This window comes from Paramormyrops kingsleyae, chromosome 24 (assembly GCF_048594095.1).
Source record: "Paramormyrops kingsleyae isolate MSU_618 chromosome 24, PKINGS_0.4, whole genome shotgun sequence".
NCBI lineage: Eukaryota > Metazoa > Chordata > Actinopteri > Osteoglossiformes > Mormyridae > Paramormyrops > Paramormyrops kingsleyae.
This window is the reverse complement of record NC_132820.1, coordinates 8,065,420-8,084,642: the sequence shown is the minus strand read 5'-3', so window position 1 is coordinate 8,084,642 and position 19,223 is coordinate 8,065,420. Positions and strand designations below refer to the sequence as shown.

Sequence of the window (19,223 nt, the reverse complement as noted above, 5' to 3'; positions counted from 1 at the left end):
CCCCCCCCGCGTGCGGGGACATCGCCAGTGGGTCATGTACCAACCATGCATGCGGGAGATGGGATGGCTTTGTGTCATTTGCAGGAAAGAGCAGAAAGTATTATTAGACATGCTTAGCTGTGTAAAGTCACTGCACACAGTAAGGCCACCTGCAAATTAAACGCACAATTGACATGTACGCACTGAGACGCCATGTCCTCTCCCCAACAGCAGGGCGGCGCCCTTCCTCACATCGTCCCTAGCTCCCGTAGCTGCATTAAGATTAGTCTGATCTGCCGAGACCGAAAGCATCTTCACCAGCATCACAAAAACATGCTCAGTGGGGACTGACAGATACTAAATGTCTCGCTGCGCAGAATGTGTGTTGTTTGCTGGAGCGACAGCACCCCCTGATGTCCAAGTAGGGAATTGCAGCTGGGCTGCTGTTTGAGGCCACCGGCTGTTCGATAGAGTCGACTGCTTCGTTTTCGTTCTGGGGGGGGGTGGGTATCCTCAGCTGGAGATCGTCGCCCAGCGAGGTGTGGCAGTGGTATGAGCGGCACGCGCCTGAAACTCCGTGTGCCTGCGCTGCCCCCTGCAGGTGAACAACGTGTGCCTGGAGGACGTGATGCACGAGGACGCGGTGGGGGCGCTGAAGAACACGGCGGAGGTGGTGTACCTGCGGATAGCCAAGCCCAGCTCGCTGTACCTCACCAACTCCTACAACCCCCCTGACATAACCAGCTGTGAGTCACGAAAACCCCCCCAGCTCACGCGTGTGCATGTCTGCACGTGTGTCAGCGTGCGGCCTCCTAATCTCCTCCCCCCCCCTCAGCGTACTCCCCACACCTGGACAATGAGGTGGGCCACTCCAGCTACCTGGGCTCGGAGTACCCGCAAGCCCTGACCCCCACATCCCCGAGCAGGTACTCGCCTGTCATGAAAAGCATGCTGGGAGAAGACGAGATCCCCAGGCAAGCCTCCGCCCGCCGTGCACACACCCCCCCCCAATCTGTTTTTCCTCATCTTATCCCCCATTCCTGTCGTTAAAAACTTTAACAATAAGCACCTGGATGGATGGATGTATGTATGGATGTGATTTGCCTGTCAGCCGCAGTTTACTCCCTCCTCCATTTCACACCCGTCCACGGGGACCTGTTTCCATCGCCCCCATTATCACTCCCATAATCCCCGGCGCCCGGTCTGCCCACAGGGATCCCCGCAGGGTGCTGATCCACCGCGGCTCCACCGGCCTGGGCTTCAACATCGTGGGCGGCGAGGATGGCGAGGGCATCTTCATCTCCTTCATCCTGGCTGGGGGGCCGGCCGACCTGAGCGGGGAGCTGCGCAAGGGGGACCAGATCCTGAGTGTAAGTAACCCCCCCCCCCCAATCTCCCTCCCCCTCAGGCTATATTACCTGGCCTTCAGCTCCATGCCTGCCTCTGGACTCCAGCCTGCGTCTTTTGCACGGTCTCTCCCTCTTTCTCACTCTTTCTCACTCTCTCTGTCTCTCTCTCTCCTTTGCCCCAATTCTCCAGTGTCTGCTCTTATCCCTCCATCTCTTTTTCAATTTGTTCCACTTGATTACCCCCCCCCCCCCCCCCCCCGCCCCCGCTGCCGTACATCCTGGGGTCTTTCACTGGCCCAGTAGGGACCCAGACCTAATGTGGGCGATGTGTCATGAAGGGGTCCCTTCCTGCAAGTCCTCCCTCTCTCCCTCCCTCTCTCTCGCTCTCTCTCGCCCCCACGTCTCCCTGTTCACCTCACTACCGCTCCGCTGCCGTTCTCATCAAGAATAACATGACGTCCCGCCAGTGGAATCCACATCAGTACAGCAGTAGGGCTCCAGCATAAAATCAAGGGCAAAAATTCACCGGCACGCAACGCGATAATATCTTGCTGAAGCCCAGCTTACTGTCGCCCAGCCGTCATTAGCACTGCGTCCACAGGTGGCAGCAGTGAACACATAGGAGAGTAGCCAGAGGCAGCTGAGGCTGAGATCAGCTGCAGGATGCTGCAGTGCACACACGGCCCAGGTGGGCGGCGGAGCGGGACTGAGGTGTGTTCCAGCGGTGGGGGTAGATGGCTGTTCTGATCGGTTGAGGCCCCGAGGTAGGAGGGCAGACACATTAGATCCACCCTGATGCCTGTAATCCTCGCTCCATACCTCTCGGGGTAATTTTGACTTGGCGTGGCTCATACTGAATGCTACAATATGCCCCCCCCCCCCCCCAAGGTAAATGGTGTGGACCTGCGCACGGCCACACACGAGCAGGCAGCAGCGGCGCTGAAGAACGCCGGACAGACCGTCACCATCATCGCACAGTACAGACCGGAGGGTGAGTGCAGTGCAGCACGGTACAGACCAGGGAGTTTGGTGCAGTACCACAGACAGGCTGTGTGAGTACAGTACAGAGCAGGGCGTATGATGCAGTACAGACCAGAATATATGGTACTTTACAGCCCAGGGATTATGGAATGTGTGTGGTCTGTGTTTGTTACGCCACACATACACTTCAGTCAGGAGGTGTGTCAAACAGAGACCATACATCCTGACTGGAGTGCGTGTGGTCTGTGTTTGTTACATCTCCTGACTGGAATGCGCGTGTGGTCTGTGTTTGTTACATCTCCTGACTGGAATGCGCATGTGGTCTGTGTTTGTTACATCTCCTGACTGGAGTGTGTGTGGTCTGTGTTTGTTACATCTCCTGACTGGAATGCGCGTGGTCTGTGTTTGTTACACCTCCTGACTGGAATGCGTGTGGTCTGTGTTTGTTACATCTCCTGACTGGAGTGTGCGTGGTCTGTGTTTGTTACATATCCTGACTGGAGTGCGCGTGGTCTGTGTTTGTTACACCTCCTGACTGGAATGCGCGTACGCCTCTTTTCAGAGTACAGCCGCTTCGAGGCAAAGATCCATGACCTGAGAGAACAGCTACTGAACAGTGGGATGGGCTCAGGAACCACCACGCTGAGGAGCAACACCAAGAGGGGCTTCTACATCAGGTAACTGAGGGTTCGCCTCTTTGACCAACACATCAATGTGTGACCTTCAAGAGCGTCAATAAGGGCATTTAGTGTATTAAAGGGACAGGGGCATTAAAGTGGTTAAGAGTACAGACTTGTAACCTGGAGAGTCCAGCCCCAGGAGGTCTCTGCTGTTGTACTGTAGGGTATGGTACTTAGCCATATAAACATATAGACACACACTTCTAGATACAAGTCTGTAACCAAAAATCACAATAAATGTAACGAAAAATTCTAGACCCCTTGACAAAATGTCACCTTGGGCCCATCTGCCCATTAAAATTCTTAATTTTATATATTCAAGAGCCCCTTTTAAGTGTTGCCCCCCCCTAGGTCCGCCAGGGTATCCATGCCCCCATTGCACCCTTACAGTGAACAGATAGCAGGTCACCCAGGGGCATGTGACACTATAGCCAGCAGTGATGATGTCAGTCCCCCTCTCCTCCTGCTTGTATAAACATGGTGACTCACATGTTGGCTTCCCTTCTCCCTGTCAGAGCCTTGTTTGACTATGACAAGACGGCCGACTGCGGCTTCCTCAGCCAGGCGGTAGGCTTCCACTTCGGCGAGATCCTGCACGTGCTCGACTGCGGGGACGAGGAGTGGTGGCAGGCGCGGCGTGTCAGCGCCCAGGGGGAGGCTGACGAAGTTGGCTTCATACCCAGCAAGAGGAGGTCTGCCTTTCGCTTGTGCGCTCTGCCTGTCTGCCAGTCTGCCTGTCAGTGATCGGGGCTTTGTATCACTCTGAGTCAGTTCGTCTTCCCATGCGTTTTCCTGGTAGTCTGTGTTAGGCAGTCTCAGTGTCTGTCTGCCTGTCAGTTTGTATGACTGTTTATTTGTCTTCCTGATAATCTATATCAGGCAGTTTCAGTCACTATGTCTGCTGTCAGGGTGTATAACTGTTTATTTGTCAGGCAGTTTCAATCTTTGTCCATCTACCAGTTTTTGTATTGCTGTTTATTTGTCTTCCTGGTAGTCTGTGTCAGGCAGTTTCAGTCTGTCAGTTTGTACCACTGTTGATTTGTCTGCTTGGTAGTTTGTGTCAGGCAGTTTCAGTTTCTGTCCGTCTGTCAGTTTTTTTTATCACTCTTTATTTGTCTTCCTCTTAGTCTGTGTCAGGCAGTATTGGGGCCTCTGTGTCTCTCCATTTATCTCTGTCATTGCATCAATCCGCTTGTCAGTCTATGTCATCTGACACCATCATCAGAAAACAATAACTAATGTCCCCTAAACCCTCTCTGTTATCCCCTACAGGGTAGAACGGAAAGAGTGGTCTCGGCTGAAGACAAAAGAAAGGGTGAGCATGAAAGATGAGTTTCAGACATTCTAGAGGGCTTATAAAACCTTCCAGGGGCCCCTGACCTGAGCGAAAGAGCAGGCATCTGTGTGTCCGAAAGACCCTGGCAGGAAGCGGCGAAGGAACATTTCCGCTGCGTTGCAACTTTTTCATTTATTTTCTGCAGCGATCTAATGTGTGTGTGTGTGTGAGTGAGATTGTGTGTACGCACCTGCCCCCCTCTCTCTCACCCTCTCACTCCCTCTTTCCCGCTCTCTGCTGCACTGCCACTCTACTCTCCACCGCAGGACCGCAGCCGAGACAGTATAGGATCCTCTATAGGTAAGGAGCCGCGGGGAAAGTGCTGTGACACCAAGCCGACCAGCCTGACACTCACTGACGGCTCATTTTTGGCGACGTTTCCTCTTTCAGGGAGAGAGGACACGGTGAAAAGCTATGAGACTGTCACGCAGGTAGAAGGTAAACGAAAGTGTTCAGTTCTGCTACCGCCCCCCCCCCCCCCCCCATCCACCTCGCCTCCCTGAGGTCTCACTTCTCCCCTCATTTCTCAGGTTTAAACAGAAAAGGCGTTAATTACACCACTCGAGGCCGCAGCTGACTGGATACAGAGTACATCATGTATAAAGCTGTTAACTTATAAATCATGCCTTTTCTTCAAATGTCACTAATAAAGTATAATTATAGGCATAAAGTAACCTGATGACAAATTTGTGGTTTCCTTTGTTGCTGGGCCCAGCAGAGTGGGCGTGGCTTGGCTCATTTTCACCCCACCTCCTTGTGTCCTCATTGCTTAGTTTCTCTTTTGTTTGCCCCGCCCCCTTTACCCAGTTCATTATGCACGGCCAATCATCATCCTGGGCCCCACGAAGGACAGGGTGAACGACGACCTGCTATCTGAGTTCCCCGACAAGTTTGGCTCCTGTGTCCCCCGTAAGTACACACGTGACGGGGCACTGGGACACGGGCGTTACTGGGAGATAAGGGACATAGATTCACCCGAAAGCATGTTAGTTGGATTTAAGGGGGGGGGGGGGGGGCAGGTGGCATTGGAGGAAGCCCACACAGAGTCAGGGCCGGGATTCATCCCCCAACCCTGGACGTGTGAGGCTACAGTGGGACCTAGTGACACCCTAAGGGCAACATCTGCTATGACTTTATCATCCTATAATGATATTATAATATTTTTTATATTTAGTTGGGTTATAATTTCCATTCAAGTGCAGCGCCATCCACCTCTTAATCGTAACGTTTGTGCAGTTTAATTGGCTCACATGCTGACATCTGGTCCTGCCCCCGCACCCACCCCCGCCCCCCCCCCAGACACTACACGGCCCAAGCGGGAGTACGAGGTGGACGGGCGGGACTACCACTTTGTGTCGTCGCGGGAGCAGATGGAGAAGGACATCCAGGGTCACCGCTTCATCGAGGCGGGCCAGTACAACAGCCACCTGTACGGCACCAGCGTGCAGAGCGTGCGGGAGGTGGCCGAGCAGGTGGGCGGGGCCGGGGCAGGCGGGTGGGCGGAGCTAAAGGCAGACAGGTGGGCGGAGCTAAAGGCAGACAGGTGGCCGGGACTGGGGGGCATGCAGGTGGCCGGGACTGAGGGTGGGGTGGGCAGGACGCTGAGCAGGTGGGCGGGGCCGGGCGGACTGGTGGGCAAGCAAGTGGGCGGAGCTAAAGTCAGGCAGGTGGGCGGAGCTAATGGCAGACAGGTGAAAGGGGGGGGGACAGGGAACTGGTTAAGCTAGAGAGTGGGGCCTGGGGGGCGTCAGGCATGACAGGGAGTGCGGCTGGCATTTCTGGCAAGACTGTCTGATCTGAGTGGCGCGCCCCATGTTGTCTCCTGTGCCTATGTGTCCGCTCACCCCCCGAGCAGCAGGGGAAGCACTGCATCTTGGACGTGTCGGCCAACGCTGTGAGGAGGCTGCAGGCCGCCCAGCTGCATCCCATCGCCGTCTTCATCCGGCCCAAGTCGCTAGAGAACGTCCTGTACGTAAGGCTTATACCGTCAGCCACCCCCTGCTGTAAACGGACCGCTCTGCTGCTCTGACAAACCCCCCGTCCTGCTGTCTCGCAGAGAGATCAACCCTCGCCTGACTGAGGAGCAAGCTCGTAAAGCCTTTGACCGTGCCATCAAGCTGGAGCAAGACTTTATTGAATGCTTTTCAGGTGAGATGGCGCCACCTTGTGTCCTGGAGGGTACATTACACCCTTAGCAAGGGATCATCATAAAACTTTGCGATATGTAGCTCTGATTTGTACTTAAAATACTTCATTTCTTAGCAAGCACATTTTTCCCCACTGGAATATAATATTGCCCCATCCCGCTCCTTACTGAGTCGCTATCTCCCGTGCGCAGCCATCGTGGAGGGAGACAGCTTCGAGGAGGTCTACCACAAGGTCAAGACTGTAATCGAGGAGCAGTCTGGTCCCTATATCTGGGTTCCAGCTCGGGAGAGACTCTGAGACTCCGGCGCTTTGCCCCCTTCAACCTAAACCGACGTCTGCACCCGTGACTCACCCATCTGTCCATCCCCACCCACGCTCCGAGAGAGAGAGAGACGGAGAGAGAGAGTGAGATGGAGGTGCAGACAGACAGATACAGAGAGAGACTGACAGAGACTGTCCAGCTGTGCAGTGCTCAGATCCTGCCCCAAAGAAAAGGGATACAGACAGAGTAATGGGTCATGATCTTACACCTTTCTGGTGAGAAGGAGACGGAAAATAAGCATTTAGGGCCTTGTGGGGACAGACAGCCCTCATTCTCCTTCACTGTCCCTCCCTCTGTCCCCCCCCCCCCCATCTTGTCTGTCCACACCCGGTGGATCACGCTTTCCCCACCCCCCCGCCCACCCCCTGGCGATGGGGCAGCCTGACGCTCCATCAGCACCTTCCCAAACGGTGATGCGGGATCCGATCGTGGACTGTGAATAATTATCATGGACATCGTTAGATCTAATGAGCAATGGATTCAGGAAAAAGGAGGAAACAAAAATATGGAACTGCCTGGGGGGCGGGGGGGGGGGGGGGGGCGAGGTTCTTAAAATTCAAGATCCTGGTCTTAGTCCAGTGTGTGAATATTTAAAAACTTGGGTGATTGGGATATAAGACTCAAAGGTGAAGAGATAGAGGGAAAAAGAGCCCCCCCCCCCACCAGGCATCAGGGAGGATGATGGGCAGTGATGTGTGTCTGTCAGGAGGGGCCCGTTAGGCGGGACGTCCTCCTCCCAGCCAATCACTGGCCTCCTTGCAACACAAAAAAAAAACGACCGTTGCTTACTTTTTATTTAGAGACCATCTGTGACTCACCAGGCAGTCTGTAGCACTGGGGTGGGGGGCACCGAGAACGCAGACATGGACGCGGAGATTTAGGGGCTCGGCGTCCCCCAGCTGACACACCCTCCAGCATCCCGGACCTGGTCTGAGATCAGCCCCGGAGCCCACCGGCGCGTGACGGCTCCATTCCTCGCTCCCCCAAATCATCCCCCACGTTTATCTCTCACCTTCTCTCTCTCCCTCTTTCTTCTGGGCCTCCTTAAATTAAGAAAAAAAGAAACGCTACGTAGAGACAACAAATTTAGATGAAACGACAGATATATGAATTAAATGATATCTATTATTTTAACGAGACTGACCGGCACAGGTAATCCTGTGTAGCGACCTCACATCGCCTTCATTCGATCGTTTCGTTACGGTTCTTTTCCAAATGCGTTCGAGCCTCGGTGAGACCCGCGCCGGCGTTCGTCCCGGCGTTCCTCCAAGGTGTCTCCGGTCCCGAGCTCCGGGCCGTCGCCATGACGATGGCCGTCTCGGAATGACAATGAGCCAGGTCGTACACTTCAGTGCCCTGAGGAGGGACCTTTATCATTTATTAGCATTTAATATTAAGATTGTATGAGTCTGAGCTCCCAGCTCTTACCAGCCGTCTTCGCATCAATATGCACCAGATTATGAAAGTTTAATGAACGCTTGGTTTTAAAAAGGAAAGAATTTATGGAGAGGGGCCTCAGCGGAGCTATGAGCCTCTTCCTGGCTGCGCCGACCATCTCCAGCTTGGCGTCGGTGCAGATCTGTACCCCCAGCGCCGGCTGGTCGGCTGGTCGGCGCCGTGACTATAGAAACCTCAGTGCCAGCCAGGTGGGGAGGGGGGTGCGGTCACTAACACACCACCGTACCTCAAAGGGGGGGTTCTCTATTCCTTGGCCAACATCGCCCCCCATTGCCATCACCCCCACCCGCTTTAGCCCCATTTAAGCTCCACCCCCCCCCCACCATGCCATCATAGACAAAACATCCCCCCCCCCTCACCACCAGTCCCCCAGCCACAATGTCTGTATTAGGCTGGCGGCTGATGACTCACTCTTTCCCTCCATGATTTGGCGAAGGTTCAGACTGTCGAGGAGGATCCCAGTTGCCTGGTGCGTGTAACTATAAAGGCACTGTGTCTCTGGACAGCCTGTAGGGAGAAAGCAACGGTCATAGGTGCCCCCACCCAACACCAAACACACAGCTTCACGTAGGATCTAAGCTGCAAACCCGTACCAGGTTGTTCCAGAAACGTTGCCACAAGAAGATGGTATTTGACGGCTCTACTGAAACCGGGAGGAGGTAGTAGGGTGGGAAGGGAAGTCGAGTGTCCTTAATGATGAAGCCAAGTCAGGAACCACAGCTCAATACGGACAGGAGGGGTGCCCGCTTCCACCGGGAATCGCCGGCGGCCAGCAGGGGGCGCAGTAACGGTGTCTGTGGGAGAACGACCGGAGGTCCAACAGGAAAAGCGAGACGTGGACAAACATGAAGCACCTTCACGCTTTAAGCCGCCCGTTTGAAGCCCATCTCAGCTGAATGGCTTGCGGACGGCGCCACTGGTTCGTTTACTGAGCAAAATTCGACAATAAACGCAGCCGTATCGTCGCGTGCACGGAAAGACGGACGCTCCTCTTTATTACATTCATCTGTCTGTCTATTTATTTATTTACGTTGGATTTACTGGGTTCCAGACAGCTCGACAGTTAAACCTTATTTATTTCTCAGCCATTCTTATTTATTCGTTCAGCTGCTTGACAGTATTTGGCCCACGGCAGATGTAAGACTGTGCTAAACTTTGGGGCTTGAACTCAGCTAAAACGATGCTAATTGAAACCCGGAGCACATATTTCTGGATCTTTCCACAGGTTTACAGTCGCTGAGGCTCACTCCATTTACAGATGGCAACATTTGATCTGCGTTCGGTCACCAGAGCAGATAGTAGATTGTGTGGCCAATAGCCAAGTACCTGAGCTGGTGTGTGTGTGTGTGTGTGTGAGTGAGTGAGTGTGTGTCTTTTATATGAATGTTTTAAGGGATACACATTTTTGTTCATCTCTCACACGACGCTTCTGTGCACAACTCTCACACTGTGGAGTAACCATTTTAATTTGCATCCTGTTTATTTTATGACTTCAATAATTTGGTTGCTTATCCATTTCAGTTTCAGTTGTTCGTATCATATCAAATTCCTGACCGTAAAAAAGTATCTACTAGTTTTTATTATAACAAATTAAACTGACAAACTACAAGGGGAAAAAAGGAATATGATGCAGATAACCTATAGAAAGTGTATTTGAAATAATTTATTCTGCAAGAAAGAGATTTAATGATGACGACTTAAATGTTTTATTTCGACGGATCGCTTGTTGTAAATTAGCTAAGAAGATAAATAAATGATATTTAAAAATATATCTTTGCCATCGCTTTTTTGTATCGTGGTCTGGGAGACTTTCCGTGCTCGCTGAAATACGCCGGCAAAGGTAACCGGCTGTTTTTGGGGGAGCGCTGAAAAAAAATCAGATTTGGTTGTTCTTACACAACATGACCACCAGAGGGGAGTCATACGCTTTGTAATCTATTTTTCGCTATAATTTTTCAAACACTTAAAGGGCGCTATTCCCTCTCACTCGTTCCCTCTTAATTCTTGTTTTTTTTCTTTTTGCTGATTCGAACTTTTTCTGACTTTAGGGAGATTGTCTCGTTTTAATTTCATTCCTTCTCCTTTTCTCCCTCCTGCTTTAATGCCAGCACCCTATTTCCCCGAGGAAGTTAAACAAAAGCACTTCCTTTGATGACCTGTGGTAGGGAGGGGGGCGTGGCACGGAGCTGAGTGACCCATTTCTGTGTCTGCAGCCATGTGTGTTTGTGTAACATACACTAGCACTAATGGCGGCTAACAGAACTCAGCAACAGAGCTTCAGAATGAAGAGAGTCAATGCATGGCAACAGTGAGATTGACACTGCATAGTGGCTGCCTCTGTATGGGACACTACACAGTCACTGCAGTGCGGAGGTCACAAGGGTAGTCTCAGAGTCATTGCAGTGCATTGGTCGCACTGAGAATTACTGCCCCATTACTGCACAGCAACCGTTGCAGAGTCACTGCAGTGCAGTGGTAATGATGTGGATCACTGCAGGGCAGCAGCCATGTAGTGACTGCATTGTGGGGGGTCACAACAAGAATCACTGTACAGCTGCCATCTTAGAGTCACTGCAATGCAAGAGTCACAGTCATCACTGTACAGCTGCCATCTTAGAGTCACTGCAATGCAAGAGTCACAGTCAGATTCAACATACATTCACTGCAGTGCAGGGCTCACTAATAATCACTGTGCAGTAGCAGTCTCAACGTCACTGCAGTGCAGGGGGGGTCACAGGCAGATTCAATATGCAGTCATTGCAGTGCAGGGGTCACAGTGAGAATCACTGTACAGATGCATGCAGCCTCAAAGTCACTGCAGTGCAGCAGGCCCTGCTGATCCATAAGAGGGCAGGGGGCCGCCGACTCCCGCCCCCCCCCCCACCAACCACCTCACGCTTTTCATCACCTAGAAACACGAGAGAAAGATGTTACAACAAGAGACGGTGCAGTTAAAGCAACAGGCGAGCAGAGATGGGAGAACCCAGGTGAAAATATGCTTTGACGGCCTGGAGGGAGACGCAGTGGAGGAAGGTGTGGGAGCAGGCATATTTCTGCACTGTGCTCTCACCCTTTGTGTTTTTTTCCTTTGCATTTATCAGTCTCTCTTTCCTTCAAGTCACAGCCAGAGAAACGCCGAGGATGCCCAGGTTTGGGTTTCACATGCTCAGGCACACATCCACACTGTCACTGCTTCACACTTTCTTACTCCCAGTTAAGTTTCTTTATTAAACGTGCAAGCTAGCAGTTTTGTGGATCAGTGAAACACTCCAGTATTTAAGCTGGATTCCTCACTCTGTCTCTGATACAGTTTCAGTCCCATGCGGAGAGCAGTGTTAATCTAATCTAGATCTTGTCTGTCTGGAAACACACACACACACATACACTCATACACGTCTATCGCAGAGCGTTTGGAGCACATTCTACGGGCCTGGGAATTCAATCCGCCTCCTCCTGCTACTCCACATCCTCCGCTGTCTCACCTCTCGCTCCCCTTCCGTTTCCCTGTATCCTGCTCCTCCTGGTCCGGAATTTTGCACCGAATAGCCGGAATATTGCAATGGGCACCTACCCCTAGGAATCGGGCCAGCTTGCCGTATTGCAGAGGTGCCATCCTCTTCCACCGTGTGCCCTTCAGTCCTCCGGCTGAAATAACTGCTGGGGGTGGCACAATAACTCCAGTGAAGTGGGCCCCCCAGGCCCTGGCCCAGCCCACACACCCAGAACCCCAGCCCCCCCCCCCCCCCCCCCCAAGGCCCTGTTCTCTCTTCGATGATCCGATAGAGCATATCATTTTCCCCCAGTACAGGGGGGGGGGGGTCAAGGCTGGAGGTACTGAAACCACAGCAGGAATATCCAAATGTGAAGAGAAAAACAGCAGGTAAGCGTGAGTGAGTGTCTGAGCAAGGGTGTGTGCGTGTGTATGTATCAGTGCATGTGTGTGTGTATCAGTGCGTGTGTGTGTGCATCAGTGCATGTGTGTGTGTGTATCAGTGCATGTGTGTATGTATCAGTGCGTGTGTGTGTGTGTATCAGTGCGTGTTTCTCTGTGTGGGGGGGTGCGTGTGTGTGTATCAGTGCATGTGTGTATGTATCAGTGCGTGTGTGTGTGTGTATCAGTGCGTGTTTCTCTGTGTGGGGGGGTGTGTGTGTGTGTATCAGTGCGTGTTTCTCTGTGTGGGGGGGTGCGTGTGTGTGTATCAGTGCATGTTTCTATGTGTGTGCGTGTGTGCATGCCAGCGGGTTTACCTATCCTTTTGGGGACACAATATCGCCATAATGTGATAAATATCCGTTTTTTTTCCCTTATGGGGACCGGTTTCCTGGTCCCCATAAGGGAAAACTCTATTTTATAAAAATCGATAACTGCTAGGAAAAAACTAAAAATGCAAAAACTCTTGTATTTTGCTTGGCTACTTATGGTTATGGTTAGGGCAGGGTGGGGGTTAAGGTTGTCATTGTTAGCATTAGCATTTTTCCCATAGAAGTGAATGAGCGGTCCCCATAAGGATAGGTATACCCGACGTGTGTGTGTGTGTGTGTGTGTGTGTGTGTGTGTGCGAGCACACGCGCGCCTCCATTATCCCCACAGCAGGACAGCATGGTCCCCAGCTCAGCATGACGAGCGTGTAACGGGGGGGGGCTCACATGCCCCTGTCTCCCAGCTGTGCCCGTCACAGAGTGTCGCAAATGAAGATCTATTGGAGTGACGGGGAGGCCGGCGAGCTGGGGGGTGAGGGTCAGCCGGGAGTTAACAGCATGCGTGGCTGGAACATTCCAACAATTATTATCAATTAGATCCACTAACGGCCTTCCCCTCAAAAAATAATTGCATAGAATATCGTTTGCATTTTCTTTCATGTCAATATTGTGTAAATGTCCAGATCTTTTGCGCTTGGTTTTTTACTTTGTGTGTGTGTGTGTTTGTCAGGTGTGTGGGTGGGGGGGGGGGGGGGGGGGGGGGGCGGGTAGCGGGTATGGATTATAAGACTGAATTATATTTGGCTGTTTAATGAATTCCAAGTGAATGTTACTGTGAGAACAATAGTTGTCAATTTCAAACCGGTCATGCTAGTAAATCTGAGGGAATTGAATTGCTAAGGACGAGGTGAGAGACTGGTGCACGCGTGAGCAAGCGAGCGGGCTGGCGAGTGAGGGGGGATATTATGGGATATCGTCGTGGGCGAAAGTGCGGGCCATGCAACAAAAGGCAAAATGAGAAAGAGCGGTGAGACGAGAGAGTGAGGTGGGAATGTGTAGGTGGGGGGTGTCACACACACACACACACACACACACACACACACACACACACACACACACACACACACACACACACACACACAGGATGACACAAACTCTGAGTGCTTGGCCCCATGTGGCCAGTTGGAAGCCCCAGCCTTAGGCGTGCACAGGGAACTGGTGTAATCGGTGTGATATGCGATACAGCACTTGGCTGAGCCCAGGGGCCTGGGGGTGTCGAATTCCCCCTCTGGAATTCGGGACTGCCCCCACAACACTCACTGTTATTTTCAACAGAAGTTTGGGCCCAAGCACCCAAAGCACTGGTCAGCTGGATGGAAAGTGGGGATACTTGCATCGAATCCCAATCACAAGCTTTTTTTTTTTGTTGTTGTTGTTTTTTTTTTTTTTAAAGGATGATCTCTAAACAAAACCTCAACTCTGGTCCTCCGCTTTCTAGCAGCACAGAAAAATTTCGCTATATGTTATTTTTACAGTTAAGGGATCAACGACAAATTAACGAGGCCGTCGCTACATTTGTGACCAGGCTGAGGCGCTATTTGCCTCCGTCACGGTAGACGCTTAACGCGTCTTGTGCATAGCTATGATAAGCCAAACGTCATATCCATTTGCTGTTATTTGTGCTTTTTGACTGTTATTTAAGCTGTGCAGCTGTGATTTCACCCACAGCTGTTGCTTTAACTCCTTTATGTCCAAGCAGACCCGTTACTTTGGATGATATATAAATAACAGGCTTGGGGTGATGCGGGTTAACCAGCCTTTCGCCGAGTGTACATGATGAAAAGCATGATCTTCCCTCTGTGGCTCAGGCATGCAAAATCCAGCGTGTGTCGAGTCCTAAGGCAACGGCCTTACATTTTTGATGGGGAACAAGGGCGCCAGGGGTCGCTGTTTTCGTCCTTTTCTTCCCTCACCCACAGGGACGCAGCCTCACCCTGCTAAAGATGACAGGGATGACAAGCCAGCACCGGGCGGGCGTGATAGGGCCTCATGACGAGGCCCCGGGGCTTCGCTCGCTTACCGCGTCACCGCTCCGGTGTCCCGCACTAAATCCATCACTGCCGACTGGCCGTCATAAGACAAAACGATGGATGGCTCCTGGGAGGAAGACACACACACACACGCACGCACGAATCCCCAAGATTGCCAATCTAAGAGAGGACCTCTTTCCCCTGCTGTCGTGAAGATGAGTCGGAGGGGGGGAGCAAACGGCGGAGCCATACCAGCTCATCCACCCAGCAGCGAGGCGGCTCTATCTAACGCTTGTTTCCCGTTACCTCCTCCCCCCTCCCGGGTCTTGTCGCGTGGAGCTACATCACAGCCTTTTATCTGAACGTAAAAGTACCGTGATGCGAATACATCGTACTTTTCCACCAGTCCAGGCTTCGATCTGTTTTTCCCCCAGACTCTCTCTCTCTAACTGAGGTGAAAGATTCAGCATTTACGCATGACTGGCGGTGCCTTCTGCCGAGGCGTGTCCGTCCCCGCTACACCACAACCGCACTCTCTATTCCAGCCAAGCGTGAGAAAACGACGAGTTTATTCCGATCATAAGACATCTGCTTCGCCCTCCGGCGGTATTCCGCCCGTCAGGGGCCACGCCGAAGGGCACAGCAGCGAGGGCTCCTCCTGGGACTTGAACAAGCAACCTTCCGGATCCGAGTCCGCGTCCTTCGCAGTCTCCCTGCCCTGTTTATTTGTTACCGACAAAAGAAATAGCTCATTCCCAAAAATAAAAACAAAACGCAAGCATTAAAAAGGGGGTTAGGGTCGCTCTCGCAGGACAAACCACACCACATATGTTATATTAGAAAACTCTCCCTGAATATATGGATCTTTTTCACAGAATATATTCCAACTTTTTGGAGTCGTGGTATGTAACTGTTATAATTGTGAAAACTTTAAGCATAATGTACAGGCAGGTCGTTATGTTTTATTCAGTATTTCGGTAGCCTGCTACAAATCTACATCCTTTTGTGCGACGCAACTAAACCGGCAAACAGTTGACAGTTGTATTTTCACATTGGTACAATCAATGACATTAATAATAAATGCCCGTATGCGCAATTGCATTAATAATAGACGTTTATCCGTGAAAGTGCAACCGCTGTCCTTTCCATGCGATTCACGGGCTGCGTGGCACAACAGCGGAGTCGCAGCTGCTCTGACTTGTGTAATTTTCCACAGGGTGGATTTTGGGTAATGACCAATTCTTTGCTGGGGAGACCCATAAACCCCAGTTGTAAAATCAAGAGGCAGAGTCCACGTGACCTCCGATGCCCAGCGATGGTCTGCGCTTGTATTCTGAGATTCCAGCGCCCTGAGGAGAGAATGACGAGAAGTGTTTGTCATACAGCCGTCGAGGACTGAAACCGGACCCTTGTCTATTCATAGTCCCGAACAGCATTCTAAAAAATGATTTAATGGGACAAGGTTAGGGTTGGCTGGCCTGTGTTCAGATATTTTCTGCCGGGTTATGGTATCCAAGATGGCCCATGGGCGTAGGAGATACAGGTGAGCAATTTGGAAGATCCTGTCGCCATCCTGTAAAAAAAATGTGTCCATTTCTAGAAAACATCTGCGAGGGACATACTGCAACAGCATCTGGCCCCCAGCTGTCAGAAAAGCTATGCTAGACTCTGATTCTGCTGCATCTGCGGACGTTGTCACCTAAGGCCAGGGTGGCGCTGCTGATCCGGGGTACACCGGTACTCTCTCTTCACGTCCTAACCTGGCCCTCTCTATCCATCCACTGAAATTCCATCCTGCATCTGTCAGCAGCGGGAGAACGAGATTTCCCTCCATGCGAAGGGGCGGATCGAGTGTTACCGAAGTCTTGTTTTTAAGATGTTTTAATTTGAATCCTCCGTGAATATTCTGCAAGGTGATCTTTAGGGCGTGGGAGCAGGTCCGGCTGGAATTAATGCTAAAACATTCTTGTTATGCGCAAATCTTCCAGCTGGAACAACTTTCAGTTTAAGATATTGTTCTCTATACCCGCCAGTCATTTCTCAAATAATTACATAATTAACTATAATGAAACTTAACACTGTGATTAATTCTCCGTCCAAAAAAATTAAACTGTAATTTCATAATCTTTCATTTTACTTCTCAGAAAAAAAAAACAGAAAGTGTAGGTTGTGAATATGAAGTTCTCGGTTTTCTACAAAAACAACGCAAAGCCCGATTTCATTTTGTGGGAAATTATTTCGCCTTATTTCATTATTTCACGTGCTTATTTACCTGTACGTCTGAGGATGACTTTTGACATCCATCCATCTTCTAATTGCTCATCCTGATCAGGGTGCCGGGGGGCCCAGAACCCTACCCAGGCAGCACAGGACGCGAGGCAGCGGTGCACTCTGGTGTGCCAATCATTTTGGACATCCATCTCTATAATTGTATCTCTGTATTTACTTGCGTACATTGTTCAGACAGGCGCATAATACCTTCCTGTGACATTCTTCGCGTCTTGTGCCTTTAGGAAACGAGTTGCCTGCCAGTATTCACCATAACAGTCGGGACACACCCTATAAGACTATAGAAATCACACTAAAACCACAGGAAAAACGGAGATCTTCCCCGCCGGCCGAGGCCCTCGTCTAAAACAAGGCAGACGCGCATTCCAGCAAAAATACGGGAGCGCATCGGGACGCGGGATCGTAAACAACTCTGAGGTTTAAAAACAACATATTAGTAACAGCCGATTTGAAATGATAGACGGGTATTAAACTAGGAATGTAGGTGAGTCAGGCTGCGGGCCAAATGATTATGAGTTTGGCTCTGTCCTCTTCACGTTGCGGGGGGTGAGAAGGCGAGTACAGTTCTCTCACTGTTACTGGTCACTTTCCAGCATGTGTCGACTCCCCCCCCCCCTCCCCCGCGCCCCATTTGCTCTATAATGAGCCATTGTCTTACTGTAATGTTCTATAGGCGCTCCGAGTCGAACTTTCCCAAATGAAATGTATCTTTCCTCTCCTGCCCTCGTTCAGCAATGTAGGTCAGGACTTGTATGGCTTTGTCATACGAGATAGCCACTTCATCCCGAATGCCCGGAGGTGAGAGCCCTGACTCCCTCATTTTTTTAAATAAATCTCTCATATCGGTTATTGATGAGTCGCTCCGCCGCTGCGGGCGGTTTACATTTTCGATTTTCTCAGTGCAAACTTTTCAAATCCCAGTCCCCCGGATTCACTTTGCCCAGTTTACTCTTCCTCCTCTTAATGAATTACGCCTAAATGAGCTATTTGGATGCGTAAATACCCTTGTAAATGTGGCGCATATCGCTGTTGCTTCGGGTGCCAGGGTCAGCCCCTGTTGTCCCACTCTGTCCCTTCCCCGTTTGGCCAGCAGGTGTTCAAGTCCCACCTCCTCTGTCTTTGTACTTTGCTCTCTAGTGTTTCATTTGAGTGTTTCTAGTTCTTGTATCTGGTGTTGTATTTGGTTTTTGGTTTTGTTCCTGGTGCCCCTGCTTGTGTCTTTACCTGTCTGTAATTCCCCAGTGTTAGTTTCTGTTTCCTTGGTTAGTTCTTAGTTTCCCTGTTTTCAGTTCCTTTTCAGTTCATTAGTTTCACCTGTGCCCTGTTTCCTTGGTTTTGTTAATTAGTCTCACCTGTCCTGTGTTAGTCTCGTTACCCCTTAGTATTTTAGTTCCTGCCTCTGTTCAGTTCCCGAGTGGTTCATTGTCTATGATGTGTTCTGGTGTGTTGTTGTTGTCTATGTGTGGGTTGTTGTCTATGTGTGGGTTGTTGTCTATGTGTGGGTTGTTGTCTATGTGTGGGTTGTTGTCTATGTGTGGGTTGTTGTCTATGTGTGGGTTGTTGTCTATGTGTGGGTTGTTGTCTATGTGTGGGTTGTTGTCTATGTGTGGGTTGTTGTCTATGTGTGGGTTGTTGTCTATGTGTGGGTTGTTGTCTATGTGTGGGTTGTTGTCTATGTGTGGGTTGTTGTCTATGTGTGGGTTGTTGTCTATGTGTGGGTTGTTGTCTATGTGTGGGTTGTTGTCTATGTGTGGGTTGTTGTCTATGTGTGGGTTGTTGTCTATGTGTGGGTTGTTGCTTGTCTTGGTTAGTTTGGTTAGATCTGCATCCTGTTTTCCTTCCTGGTTTTTTTTGGTAATATTACGTCTTTAATTTTCCCCTTTAGTTTTGACCCCTCGTGGTCCTTTTGGTTTCTTTGTGTTTATAGTGTTTTCTGATATATGTAATAAACCCCCGTCTGTCTCTGATCCGCAAGTGGGTCGTCCGCCATCCTTTCTGTGCCTGCACCATGCCTCGTTCTCGCACCCGAGCCGCCCGGATCCATGACATCGGGTGATTTTGTTAACACCGGAAAAAATGCACGATGTTTTTGGTTGTTAGTCTAAATGAAGTGGCGAGATGATATCGTGATATATTAATTATGTATGAGTTATGGATTAGGGACAATGGGTCATTTGTCCACTTTTACGCGTTTGGATTTACACGGCAGCTCAAATTACGCTCTGTAACAAGGGCGTCAGCATCCAGCACCCCCCCCCCCCCCCCCCCCCCCGCCCGCCCACCCACCCAGACGGCCGTGAGGTCGCAGTGTCGCTCCTCGAGCCTGCGGTGAACGCTGCCGCGTTCTGCATTAATTTTAGTTCATTCCGGTTAATCTGGTTCCCTCTTCCTGCTTATTACAGAAACGTTTTTGCCTCGAACCCAACGGGGGCACTAAATTGTTTCTCCAAC

General features: G+C 50.9%; 1 protein-coding gene across 8 annotated transcripts in view; it reads left to right on the top strand.

Moving 5' to 3' along the window:
- Positions 1-10,022, top strand: part of LOC111839579 (disks large homolog 4) — a 77,807-nt gene extending 67,785 nt beyond the window's left edge. For all 8 annotated transcript variants that reach the window (XM_072706408.1, XM_072706407.1, XM_072706410.1 and 5 more), the window contains 14 exons: positions 581-725; positions 815-953; positions 1,193-1,349; positions 2,217-2,319; positions 2,872-2,986; positions 3,505-3,681; positions 4,262-4,304; positions 4,592-4,625; positions 4,716-4,763; positions 5,133-5,234; positions 5,625-5,797; positions 6,181-6,293; positions 6,382-6,473; positions 6,664-10,022. In XM_072706408.1, coding sequence (XP_072562509.1) covers positions 581-725; positions 815-953; positions 1,193-1,349; positions 2,217-2,319; positions 2,872-2,986; positions 3,505-3,681; positions 4,262-4,304; positions 4,592-4,625; positions 4,716-4,763; positions 5,133-5,234; positions 5,625-5,797; positions 6,181-6,293; positions 6,382-6,473; positions 6,664-6,770 — 1,548 coding nt within the window. In that variant the 3' untranslated portion in view covers positions 6,771-10,022. The remainder of the gene's footprint in view (positions 1-580; positions 726-814; positions 954-1,192; positions 1,350-2,216; positions 2,320-2,871; positions 2,987-3,504; positions 3,682-4,261; positions 4,305-4,591; positions 4,626-4,715; positions 4,764-5,132; positions 5,235-5,624; positions 5,798-6,180; positions 6,294-6,381; positions 6,474-6,663) is intronic.
- Positions 10,023-19,223: the final 9,201 nt, after the last annotated feature.